Source organism: Rhopilema esculentum, chromosome 13 (genome assembly GCF_057945365.1).
Source record: "Rhopilema esculentum isolate cy_ngs chromosome 13, ASM5794536v1, whole genome shotgun sequence".
NCBI lineage: Eukaryota > Metazoa > Cnidaria > Scyphozoa > Rhizostomeae > Rhizostomatidae > Rhopilema > Rhopilema esculentum.
Genome location: NC_142827.1, coordinates 8437802 through 8452052, shown reverse-complemented (window position 1 = coordinate 8452052; position 14251 = coordinate 8437802). Strand labels below are relative to the sequence as shown.

General features: G+C 36.1%; 2 protein-coding genes across 2 annotated transcripts; both read right to left on the bottom strand.

Annotated features, from left to right (window-relative positions):
- Nucleotides 1-364: 364 nt before the first annotated feature.
- Nucleotides 365-7327, bottom strand: LOC135691932 (L-xylulose reductase). The gene is made up of 8 exons (XM_065209936.2): nt 7196-7327; nt 6141-6238; nt 4176-4330; nt 3836-3878; nt 3501-3600; nt 3106-3170; nt 2551-2668; nt 365-644 (listed from the first exon to the last, which is right to left on the bottom strand). Exons 1-8 carry the CDS (start codon nt 7302-7304, stop codon nt 538-540), a joined length of 795 nt encoding a protein of 264 aa, XP_065066008.2. The 5' UTR covers nt 7305-7327; the 3' UTR covers nt 365-537.
- Nucleotides 7328-8114: 787 nt separating this feature from the next.
- LOC135691931 (endonuclease III-like protein 1) lies at nt 8115-14235 on the bottom strand. Its single transcript, XM_065209935.2, has 5 exons — nt 14042-14235; nt 13294-13649; nt 12760-12930; nt 11402-11667; nt 8115-10250 (listed from the first exon to the last, which is right to left on the bottom strand). Exons 1-5 carry the CDS (start codon nt 14115-14117, stop codon nt 10097-10099), a joined length of 1023 nt encoding a protein of 340 aa, XP_065066007.2. The 5' UTR covers nt 14118-14235; the 3' UTR covers nt 8115-10096.
- Between the last annotated feature and the right edge of the window lie 16 nt (nt 14236-14251).

Sequence of the window (14251 nt, the reverse complement as noted above, 5' to 3'; positions counted from 1 at the left end):
GTGTAGAACAGCACCGTTCTAAGTTGAAACTCGAAGTTTTAAGCTTGATGCAGTCACAACTCTACAGGTCTGTATTTAGGCCTCCCTCTATACAAGCCTCGATGTCGAGCACTACACAACAGACCCGTTAACAGTTGTCTTTATCAATGAATGAATAAATGTTTTCTTAAAAATTGGCACAGACTTACTAATAATCAAATCGTCCTAAATCTTACATAAGGCATTCGCATTGATTTTATTTTAAGTCCACTGCTACCACAGCTGTATTCAGCATCACATCACTGACAGAAACATAGTTCAAGCATATTATGTATTTAACTCGTTGCACTAGATGCAAGAACTCATTCAAAGACAAAAAGAGCTCTTTAAAAACATAAAACAAATTTTAGCTTAAAAATGATTCACTATCTCTAAGGAAGAAGAGCGCATAGCCCAATCAAATGTTTTGAATCAAATCAGCTTAGAGCATTACAATTAAAAATGTTTCTATTATTATACCTCATTACAAATTTTTTGGCTCCAACAGTACAGTTGATATCAATGCGTAGCTAAAAAACCACCATCGATGGGCAATGTTGTGCCATTTATCATGTCACTCTTGTCACTAAGCAGGTACAATGTGGCATTGACAACATCCTTCATTTCTAGAAGAAAAAAAGACGGTGGTAACATTGGTGAAGTCACTGCCCTAATGAAACAAAAGTATTTTCAGAACTTAATTCACGATAGGCGTTTTCCCTTCAGTTAATTCACTTAAGTTGCTACTGATTTGATTGCTAAAAGCGATGCTCTCTTGTGACGTGCTTTACCCAATCTTTCGTTTCATTCTTTAAGTCTGTCTTTACAATGCGTCTTTTGTTACCGAGTGGGTTTTTAGTTAAGATGCCAGAAAGAGTGTGGGTTTATAGTTTTTTCCACTTGATTAAACTTTGAATATTTCAGAGTTTAGCCTTGCGGGGGTCACACTTTGCTTGTGAAGCATCGGTTTGTTCTTCTTCAACCCTCCCGACATCATTATGTTTCTTTACATGTCTATTTGCATTTTTGCTACAAACCAGACATCTTGAGTTCTGTTTTTAAGGCTTCGGGAAAGCTTTTCACACCCCTGGGTATCGCTTGACCTATTTTAAGTATTGCCGCTTTTAAGTAGGACTGGTGCATCGGGTTATAGAAGAAGATAGTCTTTTCTTTTTCATTCTCTGCCTGAAATCAATTAGACTTGGGTTTTTGTACCTTATGTCAGTTCCTTCTTCAGGTTAGAGGCTTATGGCAAGTTGAGAGCTTTGCACTGATGCATCAACGGCCTAACTCGCTCTCGGTGATGTGAAGATGTAGCCTTACGACTGACTTGATGGATGTCTATGGTATGTGTTTACCAAGGAAGCGATAAAAAAGCACATAAAAATTTAGACATTTTCCCGGTTTCATACACAAAGCCAAGTGAATGTTTGCTACTTGGTAATGAAAAAAAATTGAGAAGAAGAGAAATCAAAGCGAGCTTCAATTTAGAGGCTTTCAGCCCCAGAAATTTAATCATTTTAAAACATTTAGCATTGAAAGGAAACATTTTTCCCTGGTTTGCCAAAATACAAAATGCAGACCTAAGATAAATTTCGAGTTGATAAACTTCAACATAAGGGTGTGGAAGTGTGACCCAGTTCCAGGATGAAATATCCCCAAATATCGATGTCATTTACGAAACGAAAACTGATTCAGGACAATGAAAATTCACATTTACCGGCCGAGTTTTTTAATTAAAGCAAAAATTCAAATGGCTCACTAAAACGATGCAAGATTGAGCGTACTTTCAAAAGAAAACATTTAAGTTAATTCAACAAACGATCCAGCAATTGACCCAATATTTCAGAAGAAAGTAATTGTTGGGCATCCTTAACCAGCATTTTTTAACTCTGTCAAATTTTATCCAACATCGAAAGCAACAACATTAGGTGACAGCCAGCTTATATTAGAGTGATAGCCAGCTTATATCAGAACAGCTCATATCAAATCTTTGAAGTTTTCTTTTTTTTCTCGTACACAGTCTGGGATAGGGCATGGACGCTACACATCCAGGGACGACGGTACGACCAAAGCCAAAGGGGGCAGGCTTTAGTAAAAGGACATTTGAACAAAATTCCCAGCTTTTACGTATTCTTTTGTAACTGTCATTTTATTTCGATGTTCTGTAAGCATCTTGTAAATGGGCTAATTGTTTTGAGAAATTTTGTCATAAAAATAGAACTACAGTCAGAATTTCATATGAATCTCTTTAATAATTACAAAAAGGCCGAGAACAAGGGCACTTCAGCCCCTCTTGCACCTCAATCAAAGAGCAAGAAGGGCGTTTGCCCCCTATGCCCCAATCTCTGGCGTTCCTGTACACATCTCTAGGGGAATCCATGTCTTCTGAAGAGAACGCTGTGTTTTTAGTCTACAATTCATTTCATATTTGCTGGGGAAACAGTTTCGATTATATCGATTTTCAATTCATGATTTATAGAGTGATAGCCAGCTTAGAGCTTGGGTTCATGGACTTCAAAACAGACAAACCTGCGAAACGCCCCAGTGGAATTTTGCTGAGCATGCTTGCACTTTTCTGTGGATCAGACCATGCTTTCTTCCCCATTTCAGTCCAAACAACAGTTGGATTTAAAGCATTTGTTCGAATCTAAAACAATAAAAATCAATCGAATGATGGGTAAGGATAGAGGTTAATTCATCCGCCTGTCCTAGGCACCTGACATAGGAAATTAGTATCTATACCATTGGAGAGATGTTCAAGTAATAATAGTTAATACAGGAACGTTCTATGTTACTAACTCCAAGTTTCAAAACTGGAAACTCAGAGAAGCAACCTTACATGATGGATCTTTATTAGGGTACACAGCTTTGCTTATTACGTATCGAGCATTTTAAGACTGACTGGTAGCAGTTATTTTCATAAACTGAATTTATGCTTCAAAGTACCCAGATAAAAAATAAGCCTGGTGAAGTGATAAACTTGAAAAAATTGTCATGTTTACATTCTTTGTGAACCAAGTCACCCTGCCATACAATTAATTATGATTTTAGGTCCTTCTCCTTAGAATCTAGAAACAAACTCACATTATATGGTCCAAGTTCTTGAGCCATTGACCTTGTAAGCTGATCTAAGGCACCTTTTGACGCACCTTTGCAAAAAAGACCAGATTAGGCTGCTTGAACTTCAAAAGTTATATTTCACTTCAAATTTTAGAAGGTCTGCAGAAAGCAAAACAATCTGAAATAAAATATTATCTTGAATCATTTTTGAAAGGGCTGGATTGTTTGAAGCTTGATTAATTTGAAAATAAATTGTTCATACTGACATTCCACTCCTGTGTGAATCTAAACATGAAAATTAGGGTCATATTTAAAGTGATCATGTTTATGAAAGAAGGAACAACAGAGCTAGAAGGAAACATTGAACTTATGAAGCCAAATTATCAACCATAACTTGTTAATTCTTCAAAGATACTTACAGTAAACAGTGTGATCTTTCAGCGCTACCTTTGAGGCTTGGCTTGAGATATTTACAATAGACCCTCCAAGTTCAGATGCAATCATATTTTTAGCAACAGCCTGAAAAAAGTTTTTTTGAAAGTTAAGAAATTATAACATTAGCAAATACTTAAAAAGAGCAAATAGGATGATTATCCATCTTGTAGATTTTTAAAAAAATCTGCATTTTCACAACATTTGTATAAATCAAAGTAAGGAGTAATCTTTTGTATATCAGGTTGCTTGATAAAACATTTTGAGATTTCAAACTTAATATTTAATAAATGCTCTAACAAAAATAGGGAGTAAAGCTTACCTGAGACAGGAATAGAACTGCCTTAACATTTATATCCATTATCCTAAAAACAGAAAAACATAGAATTGATAGAGGGGAAAAAAGAAGAACAAAGGTGTTTGAGGTAACAATATACAAAACAAAATTAAAAAATGGTATCTCTACTTGATAGTAAAATCCAAGACTAGTGCTGAAACTAACTCCATATTATTTCTTTATCTAACAGTAACTGTATTTCTGTAAGCCAAATAACAAGTAGTCAAGGCTGATAGTTTTAATTCTCTTTTCCATTGAAATGCTGAAGCTGCTTGCCTTGATAGTGGTGCATATAATTATTTTGATCTGTTTTTGGTAAACTTACTGATCATATGCTTCCTTTGTGACATCAAGAAAGGATTCCAAGACTACAAAGCCTGCATTGTTAACTAGCAGTTGAATTCCTTGTAACTTGCTGACGGCTCCTACACAAGCATCAATATCTTGTAGATCAAGGCATATTGGATGAATTCCTGGCACCTAAAGGCAGAGAGCAAAATGTAACCAAGTAATGGAAGTAGCAGCAGTAAAGTAATTCAAGAATAGAGATTAATTACAAAATTCAGTTATAGTACAATAATGTCTGAAAACAGGAAATCTAAATTTAAAAGCAAAAACTTGATTCCAAGTGACATCATTTGGGGACAATGGTAGACTACAGAGATATCAAGCCATCTAAAGAGACAGCAGAAAGTTGGGTGTGCCATAACCTTAACTTTGGCATAATTTTCCTTTTTACATGGACAAACCTTGTAAGTTGCCTTCTAGAAAGAAATCTCACCATCATAAGGATAAAATCATACAAGCTCCCAGGGCTCGTTCCTAGATCTCATTAAATTGACTTCACTGTCTCCCAGACCCTAAAGTTTCAGGAACTGGCAGCCCATAGTGCTCAAAGTCACACCCTTTAAACAGGCCTGGCCGTTTGTATTTTTATAGGTGAGCTGTGAATTGCTCCCCTCATATGCTGAGGCGAGCTAAATCAGTAACACATAGAATGTATATACTTTAAAGACAATCGACAGATGATTTAATAAGCCCCTTTAGTATCTGTCGGTTGCCTTTAATAGCCGCAGTCAGGAGTATGCTGTTTTACTTCTTTCAATTTGTATTTGCTTTAACCGTGACTTAAGCACCCCCTTTTCTTGAAGTATTTAAAAGAACACATTCTTTCAGTTTCATTTAAAGCTGGCACAACACAAAAACAACAATTCTCTTGCAAAACAACCTTTTTGTTGTACAGAATTTGAAAAAGGGCTTTGAAATTTTTTTTTAAAACAAGCTGAAATTATACGTCTGGCACTCTTCAGAGAATAAAACGTCAGAACATAGATGGAAAACTCTATGCTAAAATACCCAGTTTTGGATTGAAATAGGCCAATCAGAAAACGTGAGCACATGACTGTTGAGGTCCCCCAATCAGTGCCGCTTTCCTATTGAAAATGTTACTAACGGAGTCCTAAGGTGAAAACGAACTCACTTATGTCTACGCAAAAGCGGTCGGTCACGTTTATATAGTAGATACATTCACAAAGTGCTAGATGGAACGATTATCAGGCTTTGCCATTAATGCCAAACACGTCGCCGTTATAGTTTTTCATCCAATCTGGGTTTTTCAGTAAATGCTGCTGGATAGTGGAATTCCATGTTTTGGTTGTCGTTTTTGATTTGCAAGACAGAGTACCCTGTTCTCTTTGAGGGATAGTTTTGTTTCTATTACTGGAAGGGACCTGCTGTCTTATTATATCCCCAATCTACAATTCCTACAATTTCTTCGACTTTCTTTCCAAAAATATGCCTGTTTTCTTAAGATTGAAAGGTTCTAATCGCTACAAACGTACCTTTTGGTTAACTATCCTTTTCCAAAAAGATCGAAGTTTATGCCTATCATCGTCCAACAAGCAAAAAGTTAATTGCAAAAAATGCAATGACGGGAGAAATCGCTGCTACAAAAATAAGCCAATTAACCTTGTTTCATAATTCTCTGAATAGGAAATTTTAGGGGAGCGATTCTTCCTCCATGTTCTGTTTAGGAGAGCAATTCATTGCTCGCCTTAGGTTGCGAGAGGAGCGTGGAGGCGAGCGCGAGCTATCGCTCGCCTCAAACGGCCAGGCCTGCCTTTAAACCAATTTCTGACATTCCCTTAAAACTCAATTTTTTGTCCCAAGAATCATTTTAGTTTCCTGCCCCTAGCTGGACTAGACCTAAACTGGTCCTTCACTTCTTGAATTTTATGAGCATTCAGGGAAGTAGAGCTGTAGTTTAGCACAAAAAATGCAAATTATGTACCTCATTTACAAGACTGTCCAAATCTGACTGGGTTCTGCTGACAGCATAAACTTCTGCACCACCTTTTACAAGTGCTTTGCATATCTCCCTTCCAATTCCTAGAGGTTGAAAAAGTATTTTAGTGTTTGTCAGACAAGTGCTTAGTATTACTAAAGATGTCTTTAAAAACTGTTCTTTCTTAACTAACTATAGAAAAATGTACAGGGACACTAGAGAGGGGTCAGAGGGAAGCAATGTCCTTCATGCCTCGTGTCCTTTACACCAGCCTTTTTTAATTATCAAACCTGTCCTGTCCTGGGAAATGTATTGCCTGATACATGTTAGAAAAAAAGAATGATGATTTTGCAATGCTTCTTTGTGACCAACATCACATTATCAGCTGCAACCTGTCAGTGGAAAAATTTTAGCTACAAGCAATGATGCCCACAAATAACTTTGTCACATAATAGAGATTACATGTAATCCCTTTTCTCTCCTATAGAGTAATACATATCACTTCATTGATATCTTTGAACAGGTGTGAGCAAAAGAAGTCAAGTGTAGCTTCGAGCAAGTGGGCAGTGGCTCCCCTCACCAAATTGAGCATTTTTCACTTTTTTAATCGTTATTCCAATTTGTTTGTAATTGTATTTTAATTTTACTCGGGGCTTTGCCCTCTTTCAATGCATCAAGTTTTCCAGCCTGGTTGTATATGAAAAAACTTCTTAAAACTTGTAGCCAAAAGTCAGCCCAATTTGATAATATGATGAAAGTCAGCCCAATAAGATGTCTACACATAAAATCAAAATAAAATGACAGTTATAAACTAAATATTAGAACGTGTTAATCATATTTCAAATGCCCTGCTACTGAAGCATTTACAACCTCATCCAAAACGAGAAGTCTCTCGCTACGCTTAAAGGCCTAGTTGGCTACAGGGGTGGGGTGGGGGTTTAAGACAATATGGGCCTCTCTTTATGATAGATTGGGCTTGTATTTTGGGTAATAGGATAACCAAGAGCTATACACGAGGATAGCTTATTCAAATTAGAAATCAACCAAGAAAAGAGTCGTACCTTTCCCTGCCCCCGTAACCAACGCTTTTTTTCCAGCAAAGCCTATTTCCATCCTGTTGTCAACCTTCGTACACAACAACACGAGGGCATATTTTTCGCTTGGGGTCATACGAACGAGGCTGCAATATTTACGATGAACGCGGGAAGAGACAGTTTACAATTCTTTCAAGTCTTTTACTTACTGGGATTCAAACATTTCCAAAATCTATAATAGACTTTCACAAATAAGCATTCTACATAATAGTTACCTGTTACGTTTCTTTACACATTTCGAGAAACCTTTTCTCGAGAGAGAAATACCATATTCATACAAAGAGCATACAAATGCATTCCTATATAGGTGCTCATTTCAAATGACTAAAATGTTACCCCCTTCAGCTCATCTTTGGGATTTGTAGCCCTTCAGCACACGTGCATGTTTTCATTTACCGAAGGATCCTCCCAAAGAATAAACCCAAAACTTATTTACAAAACTGATTAATAAAAACCGACCTCTTAACAATCTAAATCTTATTGGGAATTTTTGATTATGAAAAACCCCGTAAATTGTTGTTTTTCAACAATATGGAGAGAATGCCTGTTTAAACTAAGCCGACAGGCTTTTCTATGGCCGGGTTTTCATTGAGGGACAGAATCACACGGAATTGCATAGCCAAAAAAAGTAAAATTACATAGCCAAACAGTGATTGCCTCGTCAGTTAAAATATAGGTATATTTGTTTATTACGCAGCTAGAATTTTAGATCTGTTGATAGGGTAATCAACTTCACTGCTTTACTGTCGGTGGTCTAATTATTGTCGTAGAAAACTTAGTCTAATTATTGTCAGGCCTTAAAATATTGGCGAAACGTACATGCTACGCCACGGCTTTACATTGGTGCCCCGTGTGAGGGCAGCCGATTAAAAGAAAAGATTGAAGAATTAAGACAGGGTTAACATCTATTTATTTACATCTTTTCGTTGCATATTTTACGCAAATTATGTTGTTGTTATAAGAAATAATAATTTACATAAATGTAGTTATAAATTATACTTTGCATAAATGCAACTTGTTCTGGACTGTGCCAGTAAAACACATCTTGAGACACACTGTAACGTCTACAATGATCTTAACCTCTGAGATGCTGTTAGAAGCAGGCGAAGATAAGTAGACAGCCTCATACGACAATATAGCAACCTCGTAACAGAACCTGTTTCGTTATCCTCGTCCAGAGTTTAATGACCTCACCTTAAACATTCATCGACTGTAAGATAGACCACCGGATAGTATTTTCCGATGCAAAGTAGTCAAAATTCACTTTAAAAGATTACGTTCTTAAAAGCAGCATGTCCCTTTCCTGATTCTAGAAGCTCGTATCTCAAGTGATTCAACGCATACTTCTGCGCATAACTCTGACCACTTTCTATTACTCTTGTTAATCAAACCTGAATTCAGTCACACTAATACTTCTAGATGATTCTATTCGCCTTTTAGCATAAAATTACATTTAATCTGGCCTTAAATTTTGTAAGATCCTAGGTATTAGAAAAACAGAAACATAAACAAAGTCATTTACAATGTTCACAAATTCAACAAAACATACTGAGTGTTTTACAGTGCTAGCAAACTCAACAAAACATCCTTTAAATGTTTAACATAAAAATATTAGAACCTTTTAAAAAACAATACAGTAATACAGTTACCAATACAATAATAAAATAATGAACAAGAACTAATAAAAACGAGACGGGACGCTGTACATTATATTCAACAAAAAATGTCATTATTCTGTATTGTGTTGAAGGCAAGTCTTGTATTAACCGAACTGCTCGCTAGAGTAACTAAACATTTTGTAACCAAGTTAATTTTACATTTGCTTTTACACAAGGGAACCTTTCTAAATACTCCATAAAAAAGTAAAAACCTGAGTAACTAGTAGCAACAGATTCGTGCTTGCAGGATTATATTGCAATGTTTTCATTCAAATACCTAAACATATAATTATTCTATCATTCCGTGTTTGCGATAAACAAATTCATTGCAAAATCAAAGCTCTTCTATTAACGGTCAAAAACATTACTGCTCAAGCTTGGAAAGCAAACTCTATTTTAAGAATGCTGGTAAGATGTTTCTGTTTTGCTGTGTCATTCATAATAAAGCAAGGTTTGATAGAACAATTAAAAAACCAACACGAAGGGGTCCTGTGACGTTGCTTTTAATCAATCGAGTCTTTAATACAAGGGATCCACGCAGTGACGTAGGGAGGAGGTCAGAATTTTGGTTCAATGTAAAACAAGAGTTTGAAAATAGTCTGAAATTCGAGTGGATAGAGTCTAAAAATACGAGTTCAAAATTGTCTGAAATTACTTGTTAATCACAAGAAAATCAGAAAGAAAGTCGTTTAGTGACAGGATTGCGATTTAAATACATTTTGTCCTATTGCGAATAAAAATATTGCCTTTCTAAAAAGAACATCGTCAAAGGAACGCCATCAAACACAATAATTCAGGTTTATATACAGACGATCTGGCTCGAATATTTGCTATATACATGATTACATTAAACAAAACTCGATACATTACAGAAATACATTAAAATCTAAAACCTTCTCCATTCGACCTAAAAACAATCCAATGTTTTTAGTTGATTGCTTTATAAGTACTTGATTTAGCGACATTGCATTGATCATCTTCTCTGAAAATAAACAGCCGCTTTGAAATGAGATTTAAACAATCACAGTGTTCTACGGTGCATGTGAAAACTTCTCAAGGGTGTGTATTAAGAGGCCAAGTAATTGCGATTTAGTCTTTGGTAGCTCATAGCCACTGACAGAGTTTATAATCCATTGAAAAGACAATTTTCCATCAAAATGGTAACAGTAAGAGGGTTTTAAACCGTAGTATTCACCGTAGCTCTATTCCTTCACTCTTGTTTCTTTGGTTTTCTTCCACTCATGGCTGACTTACCGTAAGGACAGATTTTGTTGTTAAGGCAACCTGTACATCTTGGACCAACAGGCAGACAGGTTTGCTGTCCAAAACCAACCAACAAAATGTTTATTGTTTCCCACTCCTCTCTGCAAAATAAAGATAGGAAGATTAAGATTCTTAATTGAGTGGGAAAGGCTGATTTTTTCAACTCCATGATTAAAATTTGGTGGGCCAAATCTCATTTCTCTCATCACCATCGCACAATTAATAGAAAATAGTTTCCTCTGAAAATCTTAGACTCCTAGAAACATGTAAATCGTGGCCTCTAAGTAAATCATGGACCTTCTAGATTATTCTTAATGGTAGTGGATGTCAATGACTTACCTGGTAATTTTAAAAAAGGAGCTAAAATCTAGGTATGAAAATGAAATCTCTGTAGAACTGTATAACCGATTATTTTGCAGTGCCATGACCTTAACTTTCTGCTTTTCTCCTTGCGTTAACATGTAGTCAGAAGCAAAATAACAGCATCTAGGGGTGTGAATTTTTAATCTGTTTTAGTATTAAGTGCTCTTTTACCATTAAAAAGCTGGGAGAATATCTAACTGTAAATGAAATGCAAAACAATTGTAAAAACTTCACAACCAAATCGTGCAGATTTTGCTTTCCAATTTTTTAGATTTTTTTGTGTGATTTCTTTTGTTAGAGAAAATTACACAGGATAACCCTTCCCATCCTGTGTTTGAGCATTGAAAAATATCTTGCACTGAAAAACATCTTGTATGAATAAGAGAAAATTTATTTCAACTGAAAGAGAGAGAGAGAAGACGTATAGCTGAAAGTTTCCATATCTCTCTTGGAAAATAGTGGTATTGCTAAGTGGAATGCCCATTTTGGGGTGTTCTCTTTTTAAGTCACCTGGTGAGAATTTTGTTGAAAAGGTGGTTAGTATTATAAAGTATATTTTAGCATTGTTGTTACTGGCTGTTGTAGTGGAAGCTTGATGGCATCAGCTAAGGCAACTATAGAACATTGAAATGTAAATTAAATTCCTTTCAATTAAGAAATCATTCTTGCAGTATTAGCAAAGAGATGAAATTTAATTGCCTCAAACTAGAATCAAAGCAGCAGTCATATTTTCAAAATTTTTAATAACCTTTTCAAAACTATACAATTATTTGCCTTGCTCTTAGATATTAGCATGTTTAGCCACCACAAAACTACAGAACCTTCAAGCCCCCTAGACCTGCTCCATAGTCCTGTGTCTTAAAGAAAACAATTTTTAAAAAGTACTAGCCTTGGTAGCCATGCCTCCAAAGCTTTTCTTGTATCTTCTGGGGTTTTTGTTGGCTTTTTCACCCAGCCTAGGCGATTACTGATTCTATGCACATGTGTATCCACACCGATACCAGTCATCTTGTTCCATGCAGTGTGCATGCAAATATGTCCCATTTTAGGTCCAACACCAGGTAAAGCTAATAGGCCTTCAAGTGTATCTGGAATATCTCCATCATATTTATCCCTGCAAATTTCAGTTGCTTGTTTGATGAAGATAGCTTTTCTCTAGCAAAAAGAATTCATTGTCATGAAAACAATTGCAACAACGATAGCTTATAAAATTAACATTGACAAAAGAAGCCTTGTAAGGACAATGAACACAAAAACACTTTACAACTATCTTCCCATACACATATCTAAAAATGACAGAAGTTTGATTATGATTATAGTTGTTCTTATGCTGCTTATGCTGCAGTTTGTTATCATACGTATTGTCCTGTTATTTATCTACCAACAGGGCCAATGAGAGGATTTGGAGGCCATGGAGCAAAACCCAAAGACAGGGCCCCCTTCACAGCAAAGTAAGCAGGTACTTTTTGGGACATGTCATTTAGGTTACCATAAAATACCTCTCAGAATACTTTTGCAGTCAGTTTTTGCAATTGTTCAAAACGTTTTTCTATTTTTAGGCATACACTTGTTACAATTGCTTAACTCCATTCTTATAATGGATTTCATTACTTTATAGACCCTTAGACATAGAGGCCCTGGGGATAATTTCCCCCTTGCCCCCCCCCCCCCCCTCAGCGGCCCTGCCCATCAAAAGAATTCATAAAGTATACAATTTAGTACATGGCATTTGAATGGGAATGAAAATCTAAATCTGAATCATAGCCACTGAAAAATAAATTTTCTTCCAGCTCTGAAATCATTGTTTCTTAGAACTTAGAGCTTTAGCCTAATTGGTGTCTTTAAAACCCTATTTTAAGGTCACCCCAACAAATCCAGCTTTCAGGTGTCAATCACAAGACTGCTGATGTCAGACCTATAATTAAAGCACTAGCCCTATCACTTGATTCCAAATCCCTGCTGATACTGAGGAGATTTGGAATAATATCAATGTAAGGAAACCATCAAGAAGAGAATATTATGAGTGCAACTAGACATATATCATGGTATGACAGAACTTCAGTTAGAGTGACAAAAGTCCCTTCAGCTCTATGTCCCTCCAGGCATAAGAATCATGAGATGTGGTAACAATGAGAAGAGAGACCAGGACACTTCTTGATAAGCACAGCCTTTCAATGTCTTAAAAACTTCGGATGCAAGGAAACAAATATAAATACAGGAAATATTTCATCATGAAAAACTATCCACCTTCCAAAACCCCACAGGGTATATCAGCTGGCCAACCTTGTCTTCTTTTGTATTGATAATGTTTGGAATTGTTAGTCCATGCTCTTTAAGTCTTTTCATTGCTGCAAAAGTTACCTGATCCTTTGTCTGAGCTGACAGCATCAGTGAAACAAGAATTTGATAACGAACTATCTGAAAGCAAACACAGGAAGATGTTGGGAACTTCAACGAACATAATTGAAAAGGAATAGAGCTGCAGGGATTTGAATGAGCAACTCATACAACCCCAAATGATTTAAATTTCCTAGCAAATAAATTTTTTGAAACCAATCTTTAATGAGAAATATTGAAAACCAGAATATTCCACAATTGCCTTTAATAACAATGTTAGTGTTTTGACAATCTTTGGCATGAGTATAAGACTTGAAGATTGATCTAATAGAGAGCAGAAACACCACTGTCTAGAATTCAGCAAATTAACAAATAGAAGTGTTGCTTAAATACTTGCAACACTTGTCATCAATTGATCTTTGTAACTGAAGAAATTGGTCTTACCTGGGGGGATTCAGACTCATCTGCTGTTCTTTCACAGCCTTGAGAATCAACAGGGGCAGTCTCATCTTCTCTCATTAGCTTGATATTCTTTAATAATTCTCTCCAGTTAGCAGGTTCCCAAGTATCTTCATCCAGTTTTTCTTTCTTAAGGTCTGATTTCTTTGGGGAGCTATTTCTTCTTTTACCTGGACTGACAACTTTGTCTTTCATGTCATTATTCACTTGTAACACTTCTGATGAAATATCAGGCAAGACTTCCTCCTTAACTTGAACATCATCATATTCAACTTTAACATGCTCCCTTTCCTTTTGCTTTCTTCCAGCAGCAGGTTTCGCAGCAGTTTTTCTAACAGAGCCTTAATAAAGCAATTGAGCATTGCAAAATTTCTGTGGCAAAAAGAATTAGGGTTGGCAAAAAGGTGGATGGGTTGGCTTGGCTGCTTTTGTTTGGGCCAGCACATGATTTATATATTATAATATATGATGATTATTATTATCTTAGGCTTGCTGTAGTCATGTGTTATATTGTATTAAAGCTTATTGGACAATGGACACTTGTCCAATAAGCTTACCATGCTGTTTTAGATTCGAGTTGTTTATAGCCGTCGTATTAGGCCTGGTTTTGTTTGATTAATGTTCTAAATTCTTGTTTGTTCGTATTCATGTCTGATTACAGCTTTGGATAAATTTAACATTGTAAACAACCATTATTGGCAAAAAGGATTTTTCAACAAAGAACACATCTTACCCAAGCCAGAAAGAGCTCTTGCGGCTTTTGCTGCAGCACTTCTTGCTGGCCTTGAACTGAAGTACGGTGATGTCATGCTAATTCAACTACCATTTGCAAATTCAGCTGTCTTCCTACCAGAAGATCAGTGCTTGGTGCCCTTGTTTTCTTTCTCTAACTCTCTGTTAGTGTTTTTACCCTCGTGTGTAGCATTGCATAATAGCCTCCTTT